General features: G+C 37.7%; 2 protein-coding genes across 2 annotated transcripts; both read right to left on the bottom strand.

The window, feature by feature from the left end:
• Nucleotides 1–5,918: 5,918 nt before the first annotated feature.
• On the bottom strand, nt 5,919–13,214 carry LOC121063587 (matrix metalloproteinase-27-like). Its single transcript, XM_040544159.1, has 10 exons — nt 12,977–13,214; nt 12,375–12,613; nt 11,650–11,798; nt 11,423–11,551; nt 9,271–9,432; nt 9,034–9,157; nt 8,178–8,308; nt 7,715–7,874; nt 6,397–6,500; nt 5,919–6,168 (listed from the first exon to the last, which is right to left on the bottom strand). The coding sequence occupies exons 1-10, from the start codon at nt 13,136–13,138 to the stop codon at nt 6,068–6,070; spliced, it is 1,461 nt and encodes a 486-aa protein (XP_040400093.1). The 5' UTR covers nt 13,139–13,214; the 3' UTR covers nt 5,919–6,067.
• Nucleotides 13,215–18,849: 5,635 nt separating this feature from the next.
• Nucleotides 18,850–25,774, bottom strand: LOC121064775 (interstitial collagenase-like). Its single transcript, XM_040546835.1, has 10 exons — nt 25,629–25,774; nt 24,333–24,577; nt 23,905–24,053; nt 23,692–23,817; nt 23,008–23,169; nt 22,518–22,635; nt 21,716–21,849; nt 20,361–20,520; nt 19,373–19,473; nt 18,850–19,153 (listed from the first exon to the last, which is right to left on the bottom strand). The coding sequence occupies exons 1-10, from the start codon at nt 25,731–25,733 to the stop codon at nt 19,053–19,055; spliced, it is 1,401 nt and encodes a 466-aa protein (XP_040402769.1). The 5' UTR covers nt 25,734–25,774; the 3' UTR covers nt 18,850–19,052.

Below are 25,774 nucleotides of genomic sequence, written 5' to 3'. Positions count from 1 at the left end.
GGTAACTTAATTCTGAATGTAACATATAACATATTTTGATGCTTGTCTAAACTGATAAATAAATAAATAAATAAATAAAACAAACAAAACTGTTTAGTTGTAACAGTTCGTGAACTTTGGTTTGAAGGCACATTTGTTCAACCAAGTGCTTGAGGAATAGATGCACTTTGTGTGAGCTTTGTTATGGCAGTACATTTCTATGGTCATAAGGAACACAGATGTTGCCACTAGGACTCTGACAAAGCAAAAGATATCAGAAGTAGTGTTACTTAAATATGTGTTTGAATTTTGGCATGCCCTTTTCTCTAATTAAAGCCTGTCCTCTTGTAATGATTTACACAGGCTGCATTGTGATCCTGGAAAGGAAGAAAGAGTTTATCACTATTGGAAATGAAAGACTTCTTTTATTGTAATCATTCTCTTTCCACATTCTATGCTAGTTAAAACACACATCTGTGTGACCTTTCTGTATATATCTGTACACACACTCTGTACACAAACACTCTATATTTGTTAACTCACAGCATTTTGCTCCAGAACATGCCTGTAGCAGTTTGATCTTTTTCTAAGATCAGTGTAAATGTTCCTTGCTTCTTTGAACAAAGTGTCTTTCGTTTGTACTAAGGGCTTGGTTTGTTCACAGTAATTCAGTTTGCAGTAGTATGAAGTGTTAAATACTCTGTTCAGCTGCTTGAAAAAATACAATAACCTAAGCTATAATGCCCTGAATAACCTATTCATTTTATAAATCACTTCCTCTGTACTCTTGAGAGAAAATCAAAAGCAGTACTTATAAAATTAATGAAGATAGTCTGAAACATAGCTAGAAATAAAGTGCATATATATTTGTACTACATATACATGCATAGTTTGAAAAATATTCTCCAGTGCTGTTTATAAACTATGTGTTTTTCACCTTTATTACCAAGTTCTGTTTAATAATGGCATTTAACGTCTGTTTTTTTTTTTTTTTTTCCCCACAAAATACCTTCACTTTCAAATATTTATTTTTCAACTTAATCAGTGTTACTTTCTAAATCTAAAGTAAAACATTTTTTACCAGTTCCCATAGTACCTGATGACAATTTAGGGTACTCAGTTCTTCAGGGCATAGTTTCTAGTACTCTATTATTTTATACATGTTTTTGAATCACCAGAAATTTGGTAAACACACCGTTCAGTTTACTTTATTTGAAGTTATGGTACTAATTAGATTTAACAAAGCATTTTCGTTATCAAATCTGTCATTCTTCTTGCAGAGTTTTCTCGCTTTACATGAAATATTACTTAGTAATATTACAAGTTACACCAGCCCCTGAGGAGCTGCGCTGACTGGATCAAACGCTGAGCAACCAGTAGCGGGGCCTGCAGTGGGCAGGCGGTGGGGCTGGAGGACATCCCCACCGCCTCTCGCGTTTCTCTGCCCCTGGCCCTGGCCCTGAATCCACCCCAGGGAGCTGCTGCTAACCCCCAGGAGATGCCAAAGCAGCAGTGGCCACTGGATGGCAGCCGTGCACCTCCTGGCCCAGCCCTGAGCGGCCTGGGCGCTGGTGGCGGTCAGTGCCCACAGCTCCCTGAGAGCTTCTGCCATGGGACACCTGCCCTGCCCTGCACTACGAGCTTCTTAGCGCCAGCGTATTGCAAGGATCAGCATTTTCTCTGTCAGCCTGTGCTAACTTTTCATCTGATGGTTTTAAAGCTTGTATTGGTCAGTTGTGAGGAAGGTGTATTGCCCACAGTCCTACCAGCAGCATATTTTGCAAAATACTCAAAAGGTGTTTCCATGTAGCTGGTGAGATGCCCTCCTCCTTTAGTCCCGCTTGGGCCTGTGGAGCCCCACAGAGGCTGCCCAGACCCACACACACCTGTGGGCTGGGAGCTTTTGTGGGACACACACACACACACACACACACTCCCCCACTCCAATGTCTAGTCACACACAGAAAGGTAGCAGGGCACAAAAACACATGAAGCACATGAAGCATGAGGAGAAACCCCCACAGCCACCTCCTGCTCCCCTACCCCCCCATCAACTGCTTTAATTAAAGAATGCAGGCAGACCATTAAAAACTCTTTCTCATAGCCAGAACCACAGAATTCACATCTCAAACCTTCAGGTCCTGTCTACCGGTGTAGTAGACAGGCAGTGTCCCTGAGATGTGTGTCATTAAGAGTGGTCATTCTGCAAGGGTCTTTGCCTCTGTTTGTAGCCCTCAGAGACCTGTAGCACCAGGCACATCCTGCAGCTCATCTGCCTTTCTTGCTGGCATCCTCCCTTGGTACCTGCAAGGGCAGTACTGAGTGTCAGTGCCCTGCTTTGGGCAGTATGGGTCTGGCATGCTGAAGTGCCAGAGTTCAAAAAGGTTAATTTCATTAAGCTCTTCAAAAAGTGTGTTGGTTCTCAATGCTTAAATACTGTCCCTGCAGCTTCCTCTTCTGTTATCAGAATTTGAGCAATTAACAGCAAAAGGCATGAAATTACCACTGAGTGCAAGGAAGAACTATGCACATACAGGTAATGACAAGTTCTTTCTTCACAGACAAGCTCTGATTCATATCTTTTCTCTGCTTTTAAGGCACCAGATCCTTATATCCCATAGGATGAGTTTTCTTGAGGCTTTTGGAAGACAGAGGTATCTGCCTGTCACCCAAAAGCACAGGAGGCTGCTCATCTGAAAGGGAAGAGGAAGAAATGGTTTTAAGCCCTATTGGTAGCTAAAGCACTTCCATAGACGTTCTGGGAATCCAGGTTCTTGCAAGCAGAGAAACAAGCAGGGACTTTTCAGGATAACCCACCACAGACACTTTGTGTGTCTCAGCAACACATTGCATTAGGATGCATAATTTCCTCATTTCCTAATCCAGTCTCATCATCACCATCTTATGATCTTTTCAAAATACAGCTGTTAAAAAAGCATTAAATATAAATTGGCCAAGAAACTATCTATCATGGTTTCTTTGTGATACAAAGCAACTGGAAAGACAAGTGTGGGTTAGCTTTCTCCTTGGTTTCATGTCTTTTTTGCCTTGCCTTGTCTACCCTTCCAAACTCCTCTGGTCAACGGCAGGGGGAATATAGCATTACAAAACCAAATAGAAATGTGCAGTGGAAAGCAAGAAGGATGTTCAGTGAAAACACTAAGAAAATTATTTCAGGCTGACCAAGTGGGATCCTGTTTTCTGTTTGTGTGTCCCTCTGCTCCCACAGTAACAGCTGAATGTACCAGCCAACTTCAGCCAAGCTGAACCAAGACACTGAAGTTCCTAGGGGTTTTGTGGAAAATAGCAGCTGGCTAGAGGAGAAAACCCCTGTTACTGGAGGAGGGAAGGAAGATAATTGATTCCTTGCCTGGGCTGTGGGGCCAGCTGTCTGGTCAGCCCATGACCGCACAGCATTACCCAGCTGGTAACTTAAATGCAGTATGGGAAAGTGGTAAGAAATTACATGCATTATGAGGAGTTATAGATGGTGTAAGAGAGTGCTGGGGAGGTGCTGTTTGAAGCTCTCGAGGGCTGTGGGAGGGTGGGAGGCTGCAATGAGGTACAAGACATAATCCCACATTAAATCCCACATTAGCTAGGCTCCTGGCAGAGACTGAGGGGAAAGGATCACCAGTGAGCACTCATCACTTACTGGATTTCTGCTGTGATGATCCTATTCCAGTTGGTTTTTCACCAAAGAAACAATGCATGAAGAGGGAAAACAGTGTGGCCATGCTGTTATCACTAAGCAAAAGTCAAGCCCTTTTGTGTTGGGTGTGACTTTTCAGACCTTCTTTGCAAATACAGGAAAAACAATACTCATTGTTTTATTTATTTTTGCAGGTGACCTATGAACATGCGCCCTGTGTTGGTTTAACATAATGCCAAAGCTGCCAGTCAGAAAGCATTAAGAGCATTTTTCTGTTAAAAATTAACTTTCCTCGAGACAAGTTATTCAAGTTGCGAAACAATGAAACACCTGAGAAAAGAAGGGAGTACAGATACTCATGTTTGTTTATGTATGTGAAGTAGAGGAAGTAGAGGAACTTGCCCAAGTATTGTGAAGTACTGAGTAACCTCCTTGATGACTCAATGATTAAACGTTCCTTGCAGTTTAGATTACGATTGTGTTACACACCAAGCAGAGAGTGTATGAAAGAATAAACTTGCCTCTGAGTAAAAACATTTAGGTGCAACTGGCTTGGAAGCTTCTGTGAACATGATGTTCAGCTGTGCTTTCTAGACAGTTGTCATCTGTATTATGTGGAGAAGACTTTAAGCAGACTAGGACAGAGGAACAGGTAGGAACATCTCCATCCTGCCTGCTTCCAGTGTGTTCTGCTCCTGTCTATTGCGGCCACTCCACAGGTAGTGGTGGTCCAAGCAGGTGCCTTCAACTTTAACATTGGTTTGTGGTCATATTAAAAGCTGATGATTTATCTCACCAGAAAGTGAACATCAGAGAGGATAAAAATAGCATGCCCTTCTGTTTTGGATCCCATAAAAACTAAAATATGCCAGCAAAGACACTAGCCTTTTCAACACACTTAATAAACGTTAGCTGTCTGAAAACTTAGCTACTCTAATTGAGTTGACTGGCTTGCCTCTGCAAAGAGACGCTTTCTCCAGGGGGTGGAGGTACTGATTTGCCCTTGGACAGTCTTTGAATGAGTTGAGTAACATTGTGGAGAACTTCCCTCTTCTTTCTGTATAGGGATCTTCCCCAATTCATGTATAGTAAGTATACAGAGAGATAGAAAGCTAAAGTTGTGAGATGAATCTCACTCAATCATCTACCATTTTATTCCACTTTATGTTTAAATTTTGTTAGGGTTATAGAGAATGCTGCTGTTCACCATGACTACCTTTGTAGATCAGTAAGACAGCATATCTGAGCCTCTCTTTTGATTTCCTGGTGGAGAACAAGCCAGAGGGGCTCTCATAATAATAACAGCAACATAATGACAGCACCCTTTACACCAAATTGAGTAGGTAAGGTTTAGGTTGCAATCATTGCATTGTTGCACCTGGCACTGTAAAAACACATAGCAAAAAGAAACTTTTTACTTGAACACAGAATAGGTGTGTAAAACAGCCAGACATATGAGAACTAGGGAGCAGGAGGACAAGCCAATACTAATGAGACCACATTCTCAGATATATCCAGCTGTGCACATGATATAGCCAAGCATTTGGCAATTTGTTCTGGGCCTCTTTCCAAAATTAAATGTAAAGGAAATACTTGAAGAGGATATGACTGTGACTTTATAATTTTGGTTTGGTTTTGTGGGGAGTCTGCCCTGTGTACAGTGACAGCATGTAATAATGCATTTTGTACTTGGAGCACATGTACTGTACTAGCAGAGCAAAGGTTGAGCACTATGACATGGTAAATGAGTATATTTCTTGATTAGGACATGTCTGATTCGTGAAGGATGTCATTAGTAGATTCACAAAGATTTGTGAATTGGTCCCAAACAGCTGCTGATGAAATGGTAATTGATATGCTGGGAAAACATATCAAGGTGAGTAAATATATTTGGACACCGGGACAGGGAGGTCATTGTTGTAGCACAATATTGATTTGATGCGAAAGGAACAAGGTTTCAATAGCCAAAGAATAGGAGAAGTGAAAACAGGAGATGAGACAGAAGAATAAACAAGTAATAAAAAGCCTGGTTCTTGAAAATGTTTGGGGACAAAAGGAAAATATAAATAACCTAAGTTGAAAGAATATCTGAAAACTAGAGTTGACACATGAATATGTAGTCTTTCACACCTTCTTAGAAATATAAAATGCCTGCAAGAGATGAAGCAGAGAATATTTGACTTCAAACTTAGAACTATTTATTTCCAAATTATTTGTCCTCCCTCCTCCCCAAGTATAAAACAATAAATTATGTTGTACATTTTGCACTTAATGAGGGGAACAGTTAGAGCCTACATACCAGTTTATTAAAATAGTAAACATATATGAAAAGTAGTCCCATTGCTTCTCCCGTATAGCAGTGTATACATGAACAGCCTTTGAGAAATCTAGAATGACTTTATTCTCATTTGTTATGTATAAGAAAGTTTAATGATATTAACAATTAAACCAGCTGTTACTCTTCATTTCACGGATAACTTTTTTAGCAGTAGGGTCAAACTCCCACTGCCTTGATCCATGGAAGAAGTAGAAGAAACCTAGAAACAAAAAAGTAAGACATTAAATTCTGCGAACAAGAAGTAGCTTCATTCTAACATAGTGTCATACATGTCTAACATAACACTATCTTTGTGCACACAAAAGAGCATCTGTTCAGTTCTATCTTTTGCAGAATACACCAATAATGACATCAATAATAACTCCAGAACATGTGCTCTTTAAAATTAAACTGATTTTACTTAAAAGCCCAAGCTCGTTTCATTTACCTTTATGTTGGAAAACAGCATCAACCTTCTGGCTAATTCCTGGAAAGTCATTGACTGTCCGTCTAGGATAACCCTTCTCCATGGACTGGCTATGCTCATCATACCTAAATCATATAAAAGGAGACATGTAGCTTTACAGAATTTAGACACCAGTTCTGCAAAGAATGAAGCAGTTGCTGAATGGTATTCACCATCTCTATAGTGACTGCACAATTTTTTTACATGAATTATATACTCCCCTTAGACTCTGATATAATGTTTTACATAGAAGGGAGGAAACTGCCTTACTTCAAGTCAAATCAAATTGGGACAATTTTTGTAAGATGGGACTGAATTTGAGGGATGAAAGGAGGAACTAAGGTTCTTGAAGATCTGAGGAAACAAATTTTTGAAGAATTTGAGGAAAAAAAACAAGTAAACAAGCAAACCTTTGTTTTACTTCTTGTTGGATACAAGAAATACCTTTCACAAGGATTTGAGACTTAGAGAATGGGTGTTACTAGGTAAGAAATCCATGCTGTGGTTTTCTTACATGCCTTTGTCTTGTGACCAAGGCAGTAAAATAGCAGTGCAAGTTATTGTGAACATTCTTTACAAAACTATAAAAAACAAAGGGCAGGAAACCACATGCGGCCAAAAATCCAGCTGACACTGCATGTCTCACTAGTAGCTCCACAAATAGTCATAACAAAGTGTATTTGACCCATACATGCTCCTGGTTGCCTGCAGAAGCCTTTGCATCAGTTACCCTTGCACACAGGAGGACTCGATCAGCTTCTCAAAGCTGACTTTTTGCTTCTGTTTGCCTAGCGTTCAAGAATAGAGAATCATTCGTACAGATAGTGAATAGGATTTAAAAGAAGCACATTGTAAATCTAATGTTAATCTGCCAAAGGAAGGGAAATGAACTGTGATTGGTACCTTTCTGAAAGAGGTAAAATAATCTAGGACTTTTCAGAAATCACAGAAATCTTGTACAAGCTGTCCCAGCCAGCCTTCTGCTGAAATAGGCTCTCTCTCATTTCTTTATTTTCTAGAGATAACTGTTTGTTTGTTTGTTTGTTTGTAAAAATAGTCTACATGCAGGAACTTTTTCAGCTTCTGGGTATAATGGATCAAAATGAGTTCTTATCTTAAATGGCTGTTTTAGCACACCATTAAACTCTCAAAAGTCAAAGCTATATTATTCTCTCTGCAAGAGTCAAACAGACATTTCTATGTGTTACCTAATGTTATATAAATGTCTAATGTGCAATTTTAATTGCATACAGATTATATTGGAGTCAATCATAACAAAATATTTGTCTCTTTTTCATACCTCCAGTACTTGTCGCCTATGAAAAAGTCTGTCTTCCCTGTATTTTTATTACAAACAGCTGCATCAATTTTCTTAACACCTTTAGGAAAGCCCAGTGTGTTGATGTTCTTTGGATAACCAAGCAACACCTGATATCCGCTGATAACCCAGAACTTATTGCCTATGAAAAAAAAAAAAAGAAAAAAAAAAAAGGAAAAAAAAGGAAAAAAAAAGGGAAAAAAAAAAAAAAAAAAGGTAAAGTTTTGCCATTGATTTTGGGAAACTAAATGAAAGAAAAACATACTTTCTCCATGTAGGTTGTAGGAAAACTAGATGAAAAACCCTTAATGTTATTTATTTATTTATCTATTTATTTATTTTAATTTGAAAAGTGAATTTCATGCACATATAGCTACCCTTCTTCCCTCATATTTTCCTTCAAAACTAAAGGTAAGAAAAATTTAAAGAAAATCTCATACTTCACCTTTGAAAAATAGGATCTGATCTTTCATGTTCTCATACGCTGCTTGAATACCAGATGGCAGAGTTGGCCAGAAGGCAGAAATTAATTCAAGTTCAACTTCTGAGTTATCAGGATAGACTCTCCACAAGTGTCTGATGAAAATATGAAACAATTTTTGTAGTAAATAATAAACCACAGACGTTTCTATATATGCACAAGAATGTGAACAATGTCGTGACTTACAAGTTCTTTCTTGTCAGTGGAACTACCTGGGTTGATGTGTCAGAAAAGAAAACTCCCCTCTGTGGGAAATTGGGCTTTTTTTTTTTTTTTTTTCCCCTGACTTTGTGGAATTACCCTCATTGGTAATTGTCATGGTATTGATTGATTAACAATATCACCTACAAGCAAGTACCAAATTCAGGTTGCTGTTGTAGTGTGTAATATGAGAGGTATAGGGTCCCAGGGGAGCCTGACTGGCTGTTCTTTGTATATCCAAATACAAGACCTAGGGCTTGCATGGGTAACTGGAAGAGATAATGGTCCAACTGTACCGTAGAGCATACTAATTTATTTGGAATTGGTTGCAGCAATTATTCATTTCACTGCTTGTTGTAACCATCTATACTTTTGGGAATAAAACTTTACTGGGGCCAAGTTGTTTTCTGAAAATAAGAAGCAGCCTATTTTGTCAGGGGATCCTGTAAAAATATTAATATAACTCCTATCTGCTGACAGTTTTGTTTCTGTGAACAATTGATTCTGAAATCTACCCATCTGTCTCATTATAAATCCCATAATCATGGTCATGCTAACCACCAGAGTATTCAGTCTAAAACACAAACTTCACAGAGTCAATCGTCATATCAATATTTACCTGCCCTTTAGAAACATGATCTCTCGTCGGAGTGTAGTTATAGCATCAAAAGATATCTGGGAGCCACAGATTTTAGGTGATGTAGGAATGGGTGGGCTTTTATCTGGGATTTTTGTTGGAGAACCTAAGGGAGACATTTTAGAATCCACCACATTTGTAGAAACATTGTTTTTCATGTATGAATGGATTTTTTTTTAATTTATTTTTATTATTTTTTAAGCAGTAGATTTTACTCACCATAAATGGACTGAATGCCACTTATGTCGTCTGGAGAGAGAGGAAATTCGCTGGGGCTGACGTAGGCGTAATTGGGGAACATCAAGGCTCTCTGGTCATTAGAATGAGAGAGACCCAGTGCGTGGCCAAACTCATGAGCAGCAACAAGGAACAAGTTGAATCCTTAAGAAATGGATATAGAGATCAGTCTACTTTTGGTCTGCAAATGGCTAATACATTCTGAGCACACCAGGGCTATTGATGTGATGGTTTCCATACAATATACTGTAATTTGCTAGGGTATGCATATACATGTACCTACATTTTATATAGGTAGGTTGTGTTCTTCCACCATTAGAAGGAAGTGACTCTTGGCCCTCTTTCCTGCTGTTCTTTTTGTTACCTACTGAAAGTACATGTGTGGCACGAGTAGCTGTCTGGGGGTGAGTGTGGGTGCAGCCTTGAGGAATGTCCTGACAGGGTTTCCCAGCTGAACTAGAGCTGATTAGATAGTGAGTCATGTCAAACTAACAGCTCTCCAGGGAAAGGAGAAGAGGGTGCACTCTGAACAGTTGAGGTACCAAGTTGTCATTGTTTGTCAGCTCCCCACACCTCCCACAAACCTGGGTAAGAAAGGTGAGGTCATGAATAGGTAAAGAAAAATATAATTTTACCTGGATGATTTACCCTTTTAATAACAGGAATTTTAAGCATATGGCTTCTCTATAGCCTTGTCAAATAAAAAATCTTTAAAAAATATTATGCTTATGCATGCTTATTTCCGGTGAAATGTTAACACAGTAAACAGATAAAAATAGGATTTCCTTCAAAGTGCAGTTAATTACGTGCATCCCTCCAAGTAAAATGCCTTTCTGAATTAGGAAAGAACAATCATCTGCTCTGCTGTCCGAGAGCCAGCAATATCAACAGTGAAGATCACAAGCCTGTGGCAGAGCAGAGAACTTGTCATCAGTTGCCCAACACAGGCTGACTGAAGACAACATATCCATTTCTAAAAAAACAAACAAAGCCTGAAGTTTCCACACACGTTTCCTGTCCTCCCTTCTCACGAGCCTCCCAAGCTCTCCAACAAGTTCTGCAATATATCACTGCTGGAGCCACGCTGTTGAGGAAAAACAGCAAAGCTGGGGTTGACCCATTCATTCCCAGCGTGGGGAGAAACATTACATTTTTTCAACATGGGAGTCCAGCCATCAACCCTCTTTTTTTTTTTTTTTTTTTTTTCCCACAATAAGCCCACATATCTCCTCCTCCTTGTGCAGTCCTTTTACAACACCTTCCTGTTTGTTAGCTCCCTGTTTTTCCTGCAGTCCAGTTCGCCTCTGCTGTTTTCCTTCCCCAAAAGTGGATGAGAAAAGGCATACAGTGGATACAACAGGGTAATGTGCCCATGTAGTGATAGATCTGTCAGAGGCAGTACATGCTGTATGGCCAGCCAGGGGGCTGAGGGAAGCAGGCGGGTCCCAGGTGGATGGTTGAACACTCGGTGTCCCTCTGTTTACTAGGCTGGTGGCACACATTTGTAGTCACCTCTCCATCCTGTATCTCAGCCTGTGGGCAGCCAAAATGGCACGTTCAAACTCCCAGCTGCTGGCAGGCAACTGAAATTACTTGGAAAACACTTCCTCACATTGGCTCATTCTATCTTGAATGCAAAGTAAAGCTATAGCGGGACCTATCTGGTATTATTGGTGAGGACTCTTTGTTATCACTGGTGGCTCAAATGAGTTTCAGATGGAGGGAACCTCCTCCAAGGGCTGCTGCAAGGCACGATGTGCTGCCTCTGCAGGGTGTGCTAGTGCAGGCTTGGTGCCAGCATGTGCACCAGGAGGGGAAAAAGAGCCAGCTTTTACCACGGGTTGTGGAGCTTTGGTGGGGATGGGCCCCACTGACCCCCAGGTAAGAGCAGCACGTCTGTAGCACTCATATCTGAAAAGGGTTGTCCCTGTTGGTACGTTTGCTTTTGGTAAATATGGTCTGGAGTAGATCAGGCTGGTTTTCACATCACATTTTAAGTATTCCTGTTTGAGGATGGTCTGCAATATCTTTCAACTGTTAGTGCTATGCTTTGTCTCAGTGTATCCTTCAGCTAAATGAAATCAGAAAAGAATTTCCTATTGGCATAACACTTCAGAAACCTTTTGTTACATACCATCTGAGCCTGTGGTCCAATCTTCATCCTCATCGAAGTGTGCATCACCACCAAAACCATCACCAGGTGGAAAAGCATGAGCGAGGACACCAAGGGGGCCATCAAAATAACGAGGGCAATGTCCATGAACTAAATAATATGATGTTGAAATAACATTGAGTTTATGTCATGACAACTGGAAAAATCTTTAAATTAGTCTTACCACTGATTTGCAGTCAGTCCATTACCTTTGGTCCCAAAAGCAATTATTATATCTGCTATTCCCTCACGAATGCGAGTGAAAATCAGCGGGGTGACAGTGCTCCACACTTTAAATGCCTTCTGGATTGCTTTATCCACATCGTCTTTGCTCATATCTGGTGTATAGTTCACGATTCTATGGTTACAAAAGAATTTCTCTAATATTGTTAAGATGATGAACAGAGATGTAGAAGAAGCAATTTACCCTGTAATCCAATAGCTCCCCAAACTCATCTTGGACTGAGTAAGTTTAAGGAACATAATAACCGCCCAACATGTCTTTTGCATAAAAATAATTGTTTACACAGTATCAGTTTTTCTCCAAGTGGCCTTCATCCAGGGGGTGGTCTCTTGGGCATGAGGAAAATTGTCTCCTCGTGATTCTGTGACTAAGCTGTTGGTCTTAGCAAATTTTGAAGATAGGAGGGTTTGCACAGGGTGCAACTGATATTTCTGTTTGGCTTACAGAATATTAGTTAGGAGTGATACAAGACAGGCAAAATACTATAGTTGACTCATAAAATGTAAAACTCCCAGCTTGAATCTCAGAGATTCCTCTCAGGAATATACTTAGCTAACAGCTGGAGAAACAAAAACATTTTTGTGTTCCCAGATGGAAACAGTTGCTATAGAAGTTACATTTAAATCTAACAAACGTGGATACCCACAAAACCACAATATAAGCACAGAAACACAATTATGGAAATACTACCTGTAAGTCAGCTTGTTTTTCTTCCACCCAGGCAAAGTGACACCATAAAGACCCACATCGGGAACTCCACACCTGGGTTTTTTCATCATTTCTAAAGTCTCAGTGTCTGGTTTTCCAGTCACTTTCAAACCAAAAAATCGTTGCATTTTCTGGAGTTTTTCAGCTGTCGATTCAGCATTTGTTTTCCATCCAAGCTGATTTGGATCTGGTTCAACAGTATAGAATTTATTTAAATAGTCCTAATGAAAAAGAAAAAATAAAGCAAACACATTTCACATTTTGGTCTGTTTCTTAAATACATAACTTAGGACTGATATTGTTTGTGTATTGTGCTAGTAGAATAATTTGCCTGTGATTTCAGAGCATAAGAGTTGTTTTCCTGAGGATCACAGCTAAACAGAAACAGGCACATTTTTCTCTGATTCTTATTCACTTGACATTTCCAGTCTTTACCGATTATCCTACTTTAATAAAGTTTGGGCAACAGAATTCTGTGTAATAGCATTGCCTCAGAAAGACAGCAAACTGCTGCATAGCTAGAACATGCAGATTACATCTAAAAGGAAAGGGCTGTAGATCTCAGATATGGACAATAGAGTTACCTCTACAAGCTTTGCATCTTCTTCTTTGTTGTCTTTCTCTGGGTGGATGGGAAGAGCGTCAGAAACAGCAGCACACATTAAAAGAAGAAGCAAAATTGTCTTCATTCTTACACTCTTTTCCATCCTCGTACCAGAGCAGTCTGCTTTCTGCTCTGTGTGCATCGTCTCTCACATTCCAGTTAGTATGGTTATAGAGTGCTTTGTAGAGCCAGCTGTAGACTGACTCAGAGTCTACTGTGCTCTGATTACCTCCAGACATCCTATAACACTGTACTGGCTGACACAATTACACTTAATTAAACCCATCCGATTTCACAGCCATCTGAAATCAGTTAGTATTTGAATACTCCTGAGCTGCTTAGCTACCGTTTCAAACCTGGCACTCAATTTTAGATATTTTAGACTGAATTTTAGAGAATCTGAGCAATTTCATGTCAGATGCAATGGAGCACAGTGGATGTCCCAGTCCATCTGTGTGAAATGGGACCTCCAATTGTAGAGGGAGTCTTATCCACTCTCGGTCTGAGAATGGGAGTCATGCACCAGACAGGCATCCCATCCAAGAAATTAAAACTTTGGGACAAATTACTGCCATTTCTAGGCAAAAATAAATAAATAAATAAATAAATAAATATTTTTTAAATTCATCCATTAAGTGAGAGTGTTTGTTTTAGAAAATGGAATAAAGGCTCAACTCACTCACCTTCTCTTCCCTGAAACTCCTTGGAAAGGCTGTGTGTTTTCTTTAAATTATAGTGGTAAAATCCAGGATATCCATAAGCGAAAAATACTTTACCCTATAAAACAGCCTAAAGGATGTGAATAATCTTACATCTTCCTTCCTTCCTTCCTTCCTTCCTTCCTTCCTTCCTTTCTTCCTTCCTTCCTTCCTTGCTTCCTTCCTTCCTTTCTTTCTCTCTTTTTCTTTCTTTCTTTTTCTTTCTTTCTTTCTTTCTTTCTTTCTTTCTTTCTTTCTTTCTTTCTTTCTCTTTCTTTATTTCTTTCTCTCTCTCTCTCTCTCTCTTTCTCTCTTTCTCTCTTTCTCTCTCTCTCTCTTCTCTCTTTCTCTCTCTCTTTCTCTCTTTCTCATCAATTATCTATTATTTTTTCTTTCTTTCTATCTTTCTATCTATCAATTATTTATCTATCTGTCTATCTATCTATCTATCTATCTATCTGCCTTTTCATCAAGAAAGGCTTCTTCAGTTTAACCACAATAACCACAGGGGATATGATTATTTCCTGTCTTAAGTAATTCAGAATAAAGGAAATTTAAAGTCATACAAACTGTGACAAATTATAGGCTTTCATCCTGTGCTGGCCAAGCACCTTCCTCTTTCACTGTTAGGAATGGGAGCTGAAGGTGTTTGGGACCTCCAAGGAGATCTGACAGCGTGTGCTCAACATTTATGAAAGAGTTGTAAGAAATATCCTTGTGTTGGACTGCGGCTTTTTTTTCGGGAAATCCTTGTTTCCATATTGCTGGCTTTTTGCTGTCACTTGCAGCCAACTTTTCTCCAGCTGGAGACATTAATGACGAATTTTCTAGCCCAAATTTCACAATCTACCCTTGTTTGTTAAACTTTCTTGTTAATAGTATTTCTCAGCTATAATAATAAACAACCCCACCTCCCTTAATTTGTCATTATTATCATTTTATTGTGATAAGGTAAGAGACCCAAGACACGTGGATCCCTTTTAATTCTGTTACTGAGGTACAAACTGTGACAACAAATTTTCTGACATGGGGAGTATCACAGAACTGAAATCCCTTGTGCACTTGTCCAGAAATACATTTTTTTTTTTTTTTGAGCTCTGCTTTCCATTGTAAAACTGAAATATTTGGTTGCCTCAATGGTTTTAAAGCTAGAAGGCATTACCATCTGACTGTATATATATGGCACAGGTCTCAAAACAAAACCAAACTGTTCAGCAGCTTTTGCATGAAACATAATTACCAATGGCATTAGAGTATCCTTTCGGAAAAGGTGTTTTGGCTGTTTTCAATTTAATTTTGTAAAAAATCAAGGCAGTATTGTGAGGAAATTTGATATGAACTGGGAGAATTTATTATCTTTTTTTCTGCTGTGGCTGGCTATAAGTTCCCACAGCTATATGCTGTACAGCAGTGGAAGGATAGAGACAGTGAAAACAGCTAGGATAAGATTCGTTGCACCTGGCTTTATACATTTATTAGTTAAGTATTTGTCTATAGAAAATGGAGAAATATGTCTCTCTAGAGAGTGATTGAGTCAGCTGTCTTAGGATAGGATGAACTGCCCTTTTCAGGTACTCTTTTGCCGTCTTTACTGAATGTAGAACAGCTTAAACAACTAATTTAGACTATGCTTCTAGCTTCAGCTAATAGCTTAACCTACATTAGTATTTGCTCAGAAGAGACCTGTGTGCCAGGTAATGGAGTCCTACATTACTCAAAGCCTGTGTAAGGTTTTTGCTTCTTGACCACCTGCACAACACATCGTCCAGTTCCCACTACTCATGGGAGAGAAGTCTAAATGCAGTTTCTCACAAAAGATGTTACACAATTATGTCTATAGCATGCCTTGAGGTCTGAGAGAAGAAGTAGCTGTGAACTGCTGTTGGTTATGGTTTCCTTCTTCTTATCTTTAGCTTTGGTTAGAGTTAGAGGATGTTATGCCTTGTGACTTCCTTTGTTTTCCTAGAACAGGTTTCATCCAGACTGCAGCTATGTGACCCAAGTTTTAACTTAGAAAGGTCACTGGCTGTCCTCACCACATCACTAGTACCAAGTGATACTACACAGAGAGCTACAGCAATCCTCAATACCACTGCATCATGGTCATCTTAATATGATACAATCAGGGATTTAGATCTCCTAAGAGTTCACACTGTGGGTGTCTATATGTGATTTAACTGTCTAGGCTTGCATGATATCAACAGAAATCTAATAAATATGGTCAGATGACATCTACAGAGCATTTCTTCTGACCACATGTAAGATGTAAACAGAGGATGATCTGTACAGCTCTCAGGAGCTCACCAAATGTCTTGACCAACACCATTGACCATCATGGGAGCCTAAGCCTGAGATCATATGAAAACACTTAGGCTTCAATTTAGTTGCCTGAACAGTGGTGTGTTGTTCTCTTGAGACAGTCTAGTGAACCTGAGACATAAACACAGGCCTGGTGGCTGTAAGCCAGGACCTAGAGGGGGCACATGGCTCCTAGACTGGCATTGAGAGGCCAGGTGGAAACACCCAGGCACCTTAATGGCACTAGATACCTGTTCAGGTAGCTGAGATGAGCCACTACTTTGCAGGCTCAATAGTAGAATCATAGAATGGTTTGGTTTGGAAGGGACCATAGTGATCATACAATTCCGACCCCCCTGCCATGGGCAGGGATGCCACGCAGTACACCAGGTTGCCCAAAGCCCCATCCAACCTGGCCTTGAACACTTCCAGGAGTGGGGTATCCACAACTTCTCTCGACAACTCATTCCAGTGTCTCACTACACCCATTGTGAAGAATTTCTTCCTTATATAAACATACCCTCTTTTAGTTTAGAGTCATTACCCCTTGTTCTATCAATCTGACCATGGATTCAACAAAGTTGACTCTACTCAGCTTGAGTGAAAAACATGGGACAATGTCAAATGTTTTAAATAATGTATTTGATCCGTAACAAACCCTTGGCAAAGACTGTACTCTGTGAGGGCAGGATTCATCCATCCAAATGTTGGTGCCGAGAGACAGCATAGGCTCTGTGGGGCTTTAGGGAGTGCTGATCTTCCAGAAGTCCTGTATCATACCTGCATGGTCATCTTGGATACCAATGCACTAAACACATGTTTAGGCAATTTAATGCCTCCATGGGTGAATCTGCCTCAGTTAATAGCAATGGGGTCTACACATAAAAACCATAACAAACACTAGGGAGTGTTGCAGTACTCTACCTTAGTAAAGTTCTTAATAAATAGGACCATGAACTTATCAAAAGGGCAGGTGATTGCATGGACTTACCAGGTAATGACAACCAGAGTCAGACTTACTGGAAGTGGTGCTTATGCAGGGAGCTGGCACCAGCTGTCCTTCTTTGTGGCTGAAACGGAGCAATTGCTACACTCATGCAAGAAAAGAAAAAATGCACTCATGCAAGCTTGGGGGAAATTTTCACTCAAAAAATCACTTCGTTTTGAGCTCTTGGTCTTCCTGCTCAAAGGAAATTTACAAAACATGTTCCCGAAAATGTGCCCGGGAACTGAAAATCAGAACTTTACAGGATGCCAAAAGGCGTGGACTAAAAATATGTTGTTGTAACTTTCTGCTCTCTTTAAACTCTTCATCATTATGGGCTGTGAATTACCCTTTCTCTGACTTTCTCTCTTTCCTTTAAAACATAACCACCTCCTTACCCCATTTAACATTTTCTCTGCTCCAATGAGTACCCCCAGTTTTTAGTTCTAGAGAGGAATTAGTGGTCCTGCTCTAACTCTGAGGAGCTATTCTGGAATTACCTCACAATCTTCACATTTGAAGGAAATATATGCCCCAAATTTTTATTTTTTAATTTCGGCCTTGTCTAGAAAGAAGTATTATCTTTCCCTCTAAATCTTCTGTTGCTAGGTCTGTAGGTGATCTCTATTAAAACAAAACAAAACAAAACAAACCCCAAAAAACATAATCAATTTAGACATATATGTTTAAAACAGCTTTTAGATTGATTGTTCAGTAGCACTGGCTTGCACAAGAAAAATGTAAAATAGCATTGTTACTGAAGTTTCGAATTATAGAATTTTGTGAGAACAAGGTTCACATATATTAACTTATTAATTTGTCTTTGATTTACTGAAATTTATTTATTTATTTATTTATTAGGTTTTATAAGGAATATAATATATATTCACCTCCATTTTCAATTATAGTTTCTTATCTTTGAATTTAGATCAATTTTTACTCTTGAATTTGATGAGGGTAAAAATTATCGTCTGTTATTTATTTACAAAAGATGCAGTTTAATAGGGTTCCAATACAGATAGCCAAGTAATGAAAAAAAGTTATAAGGTTATATGTTCTTTTCTCAAAATCCTGTGAATTCTATTACATTAACCTGAAACCTTCCTCTGAAGTATGTATGTTGCATAATGCAGATGAAGAATGAGACAATACATCTTGTTATGGGACCTATGGCTTCTAATGGTAGCTGAGCTACAAAAAAAAAAAAAGGGGGGGGGGGCGGAGGAAGAGAAAGAAAGTGGATAACCTTTCAGAAACCATTCTAACTGAAGATATTTGAAAATAAAAACTGTGGATGTAAAGCTGTCTTTTTCATGAACTTCTTGTATCAGAAATATTTTTGTCTAAGAATTCTCATTTTTAATGCAATCTTCTTTATCCTTTATTCCACTGAAACCAGGAGGGATTTACTAAGTACTGGAGTATTAAGTACTTAACAGAGCCTCCCTGAATGAGGAGGTTTATCCACCCCTTACATAACGTGGCTACCTGTGATAGCAGGGCAAAGGTTTCAGCAACCTTCTTTATAATACATTTTTCCAGTCTTAAATTCAGTTCTTAAATACAAATATGGAAGTGAGATTTGTGGACTAGCACTAATGATTTTGTAGACAGACACTAGATAATGATGACTGACACTAGATAATGACTGATAATTTCGTGGATTGACACTAGACCAACTGTCCTAATTACCCATAGGATTTTTACCAGAACTTGTGTGGGGTTATAAGTCTCAGAGCCAGCTGGCTGATCCTTTCTTTAGCTAGGGATAAAAATCCAATATTTCATGCCAAAACACATTTTTTAGTATTTGGAAGCTAGACTTCACTCTTGAGTATTAACACAAATAAAAAAGCAAGGGCACAATGATATGACAAATATAATTTATTCGGAATGTTAATGTAGCGGGTGAAAGTGTAATAAGTTATATAAATGCATTTGTATTACAATTAATAATTATTAAAACTGTACTCTTACAAAATCTGGACAGAAAATCATTCTGACCTGATAGTCATAAAATGCTGAAAAAATCAGCACATAAAAATATACAGTGTGCATATGGAAAAACATTGCAATTAGCAATTAAACCAGCTGATGCTCTTCCTTTGACTGACAATCCGTTTGGACCGAGGATCAAACTGGAACTGAGTTGTTCCATGGAAGAAGTAGACATAGCCTAAAAGTAAAATTAAACCCAGTTATATTTAATAGGTGACTTTTTGGTATAATGGGGGAAACAACAACAACAAAAAACATTCATATATACTTTCTATTTTTCATTTCCATCTCTATTGGTTTGCTTCAGGGCTAATAACAGGTTTTTGAAAATAAAAGCTTCTATCTAAAGAAGGTCAAATATTCAAATAAACCCAGTTTAAACATATGTTTTACTTACCATCAGTCTGGAAAGCAGCATCAACTCTGCCTATTTTTCCAAAGTCATGGACTATTTTCCTGGGATAACCTTGATCCATGGATTTTTTGTTTTCATCGTATCTTAAAACAAGAAACATCATTACAATTTGTAGTGAAGCAGATAATATTTTGAAAGTTCACACCTATGCAACTCTACTCTCAGTGTTAAGTCTTATAAGGATAAGCTAAAGTACATTTTTAATTCTTATTATATATTAAAGTTCTGATGAATGTCTTGAAATTTAAAAAACCTGCCTTCAGACAAGTTTGTAACAAAGCTCTCATGGATCCTGAGAATGAAGCCCAGGGATATATTAATGAATTTCTGGACGATCTAGAGCCTTGGCCATCACTTGCATCTAAAATGTGTTTCTATTTCTAGCTACTGGATATCCAGTTCAATCTAAAAGCATAGCAAAAAGTGTGGGAATAGAAAAACTTGTAGCACAGTCCTGAAGCATACTTATATTACTTTCGGCCAGGTACTTTCTGAAATTTATCATGAGCTACATTTAAATTACAAATAATACCAACTGTACAATAGGAGATTATGTACAGTTTGATTGTTCAAAGGGAAATTCAATTACAATACTTTTTATTAGTAGTTCATTTTGCTTGAAATGTGAGTGAAAAGTATACTGTATCGTAACATTACACAGAAAAGCATCAGTGTTGTGGAGAAAAAATGAATAATTTACTAAAAAATAGCTGCTTTACTAAACAGATGTTTCATCCAGTAGCAAGTAAATACGTTGCCACTACAGCAATCTAATGAATGGCAAAAAGTCCAATAGAAATCTTGGCATTTCATAGTAACTTCTCTAAATGTTTAAACTCCCAGAGAAACCTGTTTAAATTTCTGGAGCATACCTGATTTAAACATCATTACATTTTACTTTTATAGTAATATATCCATCCTCAGGGACAAATGAAAAGACACTTTCTGGTAGATTAATATTACACCTTACCTCCAGTATCTGTCAGCTACAAAGAAATATGTTTTTCCTGTGGTCTCGTCACTGTAAGCTGCATTAACTCTTTTAACAGTCTTCGGGAACCCCAAGCGATAGATTGGTTTAGGATAACCATGTGGAATGTCATATCCTCTGATAACCCAATATTTGTCCTCTGAAAAATATAAATATATTTCATTTGGTTTTGCCATTTCAGTTTATTGTTTTAGAAAATGGTTTTAATCTTTACATTGGAACTACATTATGAAAAGAGTGGAAATGTCCTTTGTTTTTATGAGTAAAAACCACTAGAATGATAAGGTGTATGGATAGTACTTTCCCCAGATTTAGGTCAAATGAACATAATATATTTGTCTAGTTAACAACCTGTGGAGGGCTGAAGGTTGATGACTTAATCCACTGACATTGAGTGGAATGCTGGAAGTTTATTACATTTCTATAACGTATTATTTGAATATAGATCCACATAATATTTGAATGCTAGATCATGTGCATTAAACTATTAAGAAATGCATATGTCTAATCAAAATGGTTTGGTAATTTTTGGTGCAATGAACATCTTCATATATGGTAATATATACTTTAATTTGGTACATTATGAAGTTAATAATAATGAAGTTATTTGAGATATTTAAAATGTATGTGAGAACTTTAAAGAAAAGTTTTTTTTTTTCTTAGTGAACACACATTTTTCCTCCCACAGTGTAATTTTTCACCAACACTTGTTTTTTTCAAAAATATGACAAAATACTAATAAGCGTGTCAGTTTTCCAAATATTGCCCAAAGTCTTTTCTTTTTTTTTCCCTTTGGCTTTCGAAATACAATTTCAAAAATATTTTTTGAAATATCTTTACAGGGAAAAAAAAAAAGTCTAGTAACTAATTCTCTTACTCCCTTTTTAAACTAGACTTCAAATCTTTTTGGTGAAAATCATACTAAACAATCTTGTAACAGTATACTCCATGCTAATAGTGAGAACAGTAACATTAATGTACAAACTCCTGTATTTGCCAGTTGAATGATGTGTTAAGACAGCAAAAATCCTTCTGCATAAATTAAATGTTGTTATCTGAAGAAAACTAGATTTGAAGCAGGGAAATAATTTTTATGTCTTGTTTTTCAGCACATTAACTAAAAGAGAGCAGGAAGATTTTTTAGGACTATGACTTCTGGAGAGCTCTTCTAACATTATAGCTCTATCATGTTCTGGTTTAATTATTTGCAGCTTTATAAGAGACTCTTTCAGTAGCCTTCCTTAAAGAATCACTGTGACTTTTATAACTGCATAATTTGTAAAGGTCAAGGGAGGATATGGCCAGAAAAAGTAAAGAAGTTCAGATTCCATTACCTTTAAAAAGTAAAACTTCATCCTTTTCAATATTCTCATAGGCAGCTTGAATTCCTGATGGCAGTTTTGGCCAGAACAGTGAGATAAAATTGAGCTCTGTCTCTGCCCTCTCAGGATGTTTGCGCAGCATATATCTGGTTAAAACAAAATTTACATATTAGAACAGTTCCACTCATTATAAATGTAAAACAATGATCATAACTCCCAGACTATAACAGGAGGGAGATGAGTACCTCCACCTAGTGATTTATTCTGTCTAATGTCTGAATTACTCATTAGGGCATGAGTATCCCTCTTCACTGAATGTAAAGGAAGTCTGGTGTGACTGCACCTTTAAGTTTAGCACCTTGTTTAGTACCAAAAATCAGGCAAGATAAATATAAGCTCTTCTATTTCTCTGTAGGATAGGAAGGTTGAGTTGGTTTCAGTAACCACCTAATATGTCTTCCTAAATACTGATGCTTTCAGTCCTGCCCCTGTTTTTGTAGCAAAAAGATTGTAGCATGGGACATAAGAATACATTGCCATATCTAGTCTAGAGACAAGTCTGTCACAGCAATGGCCATAACAGCAAAACAGGTGGGAAGCAACCTGTAAGTCCTGACCTCCCTCACTGCTCTTGTCAATTAAGGCTTTTGAGATTAATGATTTGAGAACTCTTTCTTGGGTACCATGGTGGTTTTCTAGTGTTTCTCTTTGTACTAAATTTAAAATGATAGTTTTCCCTCATGGATTACATTTTTCTTTTCTTTTAAACTATCGAATATATATAAGAGATAATACATGTGCCTATTGGTATTACCTGCCCTTGAAGAACATTAATTCTCCACGCAAGGTAGTAATAGCATCAAATGTCAAATTGGGGTCACAGGCTTGTGGAGTTTTGGGCCCTGTAGGCTGCACAGCAGCATTAGTCTGTCCTATAGGAAGATAAATGAAGAAAAATTTATCTTTTAATATGGAAAGATATAAAGACAGTGTTCAGAAGGTGTCCAAGGATGTCAAGAACATTCTTTAAAGAGAATGAGAGGGCATATGGATATAAACTAAAGGTCTATCTTTAAAAGCAGAATTTTGACATTGCTAAAAACAGTTGTGTTCATCTTTTCCAAAATGTTTGTTTTGCAGAAAGGGACTTCAGCTGAAGATAGCCTCCAGAAATTTTCCTTCTTTTGTTATCCATTGTTTAAAACAGATTTCTCATTTTAGTGGAATAAACATATTTAAAATATACTCTTATCACTATTAATCTGCCTCCAAGTAGAAATACTAAAAAAAATGTTTTTTCTTACCATATATAGCTTGAATGCCATCAATGTCATCCTGAGGAAGAATGAATTCATTGGGGTCCGTGTAGGCATAAGTTGGATACATCAGTGCTCCAGGATCATTTGAATGGGACAGACCCAGTGAATGGCCAAGCTCATGGGCAACGACAATGAACAAGTTGTATCCTGTGGGATAAGAATCGTGAAAAATGTAACATCTGTTTCAGTATTCAACATAGTTGTCTAAATGGGAAAAAGTTTTATGCATCTTCCCAAAATATGCTACAGGTACGAGACAGGCTGTAAGTAATACTACCAACATTACAACTCATAAATTTTGTAACTGAAGGGCTATGTGAGTACTTGAAGAATGTTGGGCATTGATTATGGTCTCCTTGTCTTAAACAAAAATCCTGTTTCTCTTATTATTGCATAAATCGCTCAGGATCAAGGATCATTCCAATGATGTTGGATGTTCCGTGACCCAACAGAACAATCCTTCATAACAAACACAGGGATGAAAATTTTGAAGATGTTTGAATACTCTAGATAGTATGAAACTTTGAAGTGTGGAGTAAAGCAATTTAAAAGGACAAGCTCTGACCCTCCTACTCACATTTTATCTGCAATCAGGCTTAGGAGCTAAGTATCATGAAAATATTTTACAAGGTAAAACTAGATAAATGGATCCAGTTACAGAGTCCTTACCTCTTGCATCTTTTGACCAGGCTTCCTCCTCATCAAGATGCACATCTCCACCAATACCTTCACCTGGTTGAAAAGCATGAGCCAGCTGCCCATTGGGGCCATCAAAAGGAGAGTTGTCCTGGTGATCTAAAATGAAGAAGAAAAAATCATTTAGAATCAAATTATTTCTATATTTTCAGGTGGCTATTTACTATGTAAAGGTATCAGTTTTACCTCTATATGCAAAAGAGATCACTATATCTGCATCTTTGTCCTCAGTCTTTTGGAATGTCAATGGTGTCACGCTGCTCCAGACATTCAGAGCTTTTTGGATTGCTTCATCTACATCGGTTTGTCTCATTTTTCTGGTGTAATTCACAATCCTTCAAAGCAAAACCAGCACATTATATAATGTTAAGAATACAGAGTTTTAGTTGAAAAATAATAATTAGTACAAAAGTAAGAAATCTTAGGTATTTCTTTCATGAATAAAAATCAATAATGTCTTCACTTTAGATACTGCCTTTTAGAGTAGAGTGCCTGTTTCTTTCAAGAAGTCAGTTAATCACTGCAGATATATTTATGGCATAATGTATTTTACTTCAGGCTTCCAAAGTTGAGATGCGAGACTTGTATCTTTTTGAACCAGATTAGGAAGTTACCTGTATGTCAGATTATTTTTCTTCCATTTTGGATTCCCTGGTGTGAACATATATTGCTGAACATCAGGAACACCACATCTGGGTTTATTCATCATCTCCAAAGTTTCAAGATCAGGTTTTCCAGTCACCTGTAGTCCAAAGAATTCTTGCATTTCCTTGAGCTTTTCAACAAGGTGATTTTTACCCCTCTGTCTTACATGAGGATGGTGGTCTATTTGAAGATTGTAGAAATTCTGTAGATACGTCTGAACCAGAATACAAAAAAGAAGTGGCATTATATTGTGGCATATCAGTATTCTGTTGAGTCCCACTTAAATTTTCTAAGTCTTCTTAAATGATTTTATCAACAAGCTTTGTATTTACCAAAAGCTAGAATAGATTATTTTCTTCAGGAATCAGTATGAAAAGATAGGTATGATTTACACTTTTCATACTTATCTAAATGTCTTGTTTCACTGATGGAATATATGGAGAAAAAATTTGATCTTAATTTAGTCTTTAAAATCTAATATTTGCTATTAATAATTAATTCCACATTTATTTATTATAGCCTACTTTAGTAGCAAAACTTATGAGGAAATTTATAACTTCATTTGTCCCATTCAAGGAAATAGAGATTGGCAATGAAACCGCAGACAGCTAGGACTCCTGACAAACCTGGTGAATACAGCTGGAGAGTCAGGACTTGCCAAGTCATACCATTTATTCTAAGCAGTGTAATATGATTTTACAAAACCAGATATTCATACTAAATTTCAATACTGTTGTCTCCAATAAATAGAGACATATATTATGTAGAGACATATAGTGTATACATGTTATGTCTATACAAATGTTTCGTTTCTCATAGATTTCATCTTTAAAAAAATATTTTAAAAAATCCATTCAACAAAATATTGAAATCCGACTCTGATTCAAGTGAGTTTCCTCCCTTGTGTTGCTGAGACCAGTCATGTCACAAGTTTCAAAGCACACTCTGAAATGTAAACTGTTGCCAATTTTGACTATTTCTGCACAACCTTTGAGCCTTGTGGCTAGAACTCATGCTTCTCTATTATTGCTATTACCTTAGTAACATCAAAAGAGAAGCTACACAATTTTTAGATGAATTTTATGTAAATAATTTCCACAAAATTTTCATAGATTTTCCAGATTAGTAGGAAAAGCTTTCTATTGAAACCCCTGCAAAATGATACATCTTTAATTTCAAGTCATATTCTATGAAAAGAATTGCAGTTATAGTAGTCTCTCAGACTACTTTCTGTTTCATTTAGAAATGCACCAGACAATATTTACCTCCACAAGATTTATGGTTTGTCCTTCATCTTCTGCTTCTGGACCCACAGGGAAAGCAGAGGAGACAGCCACAGACAGCAACAGGAGAAGCGAAAGGAACTTCATTCTTGTCAAATGCTCTCTGGCTCAGCTACTCTTTGAAGTCT

This window comes from Cygnus olor, chromosome 1, assembly GCF_009769625.2.
Source record: "Cygnus olor isolate bCygOlo1 chromosome 1, bCygOlo1.pri.v2, whole genome shotgun sequence".
Lineage (NCBI taxonomy): Eukaryota > Metazoa > Chordata > Aves > Anseriformes > Anatidae > Cygnus > Cygnus olor.
The sequence above is the reverse complement of the archived record's forward strand: the minus strand, read 5'-3'. Positions and strand labels throughout refer to the sequence as shown.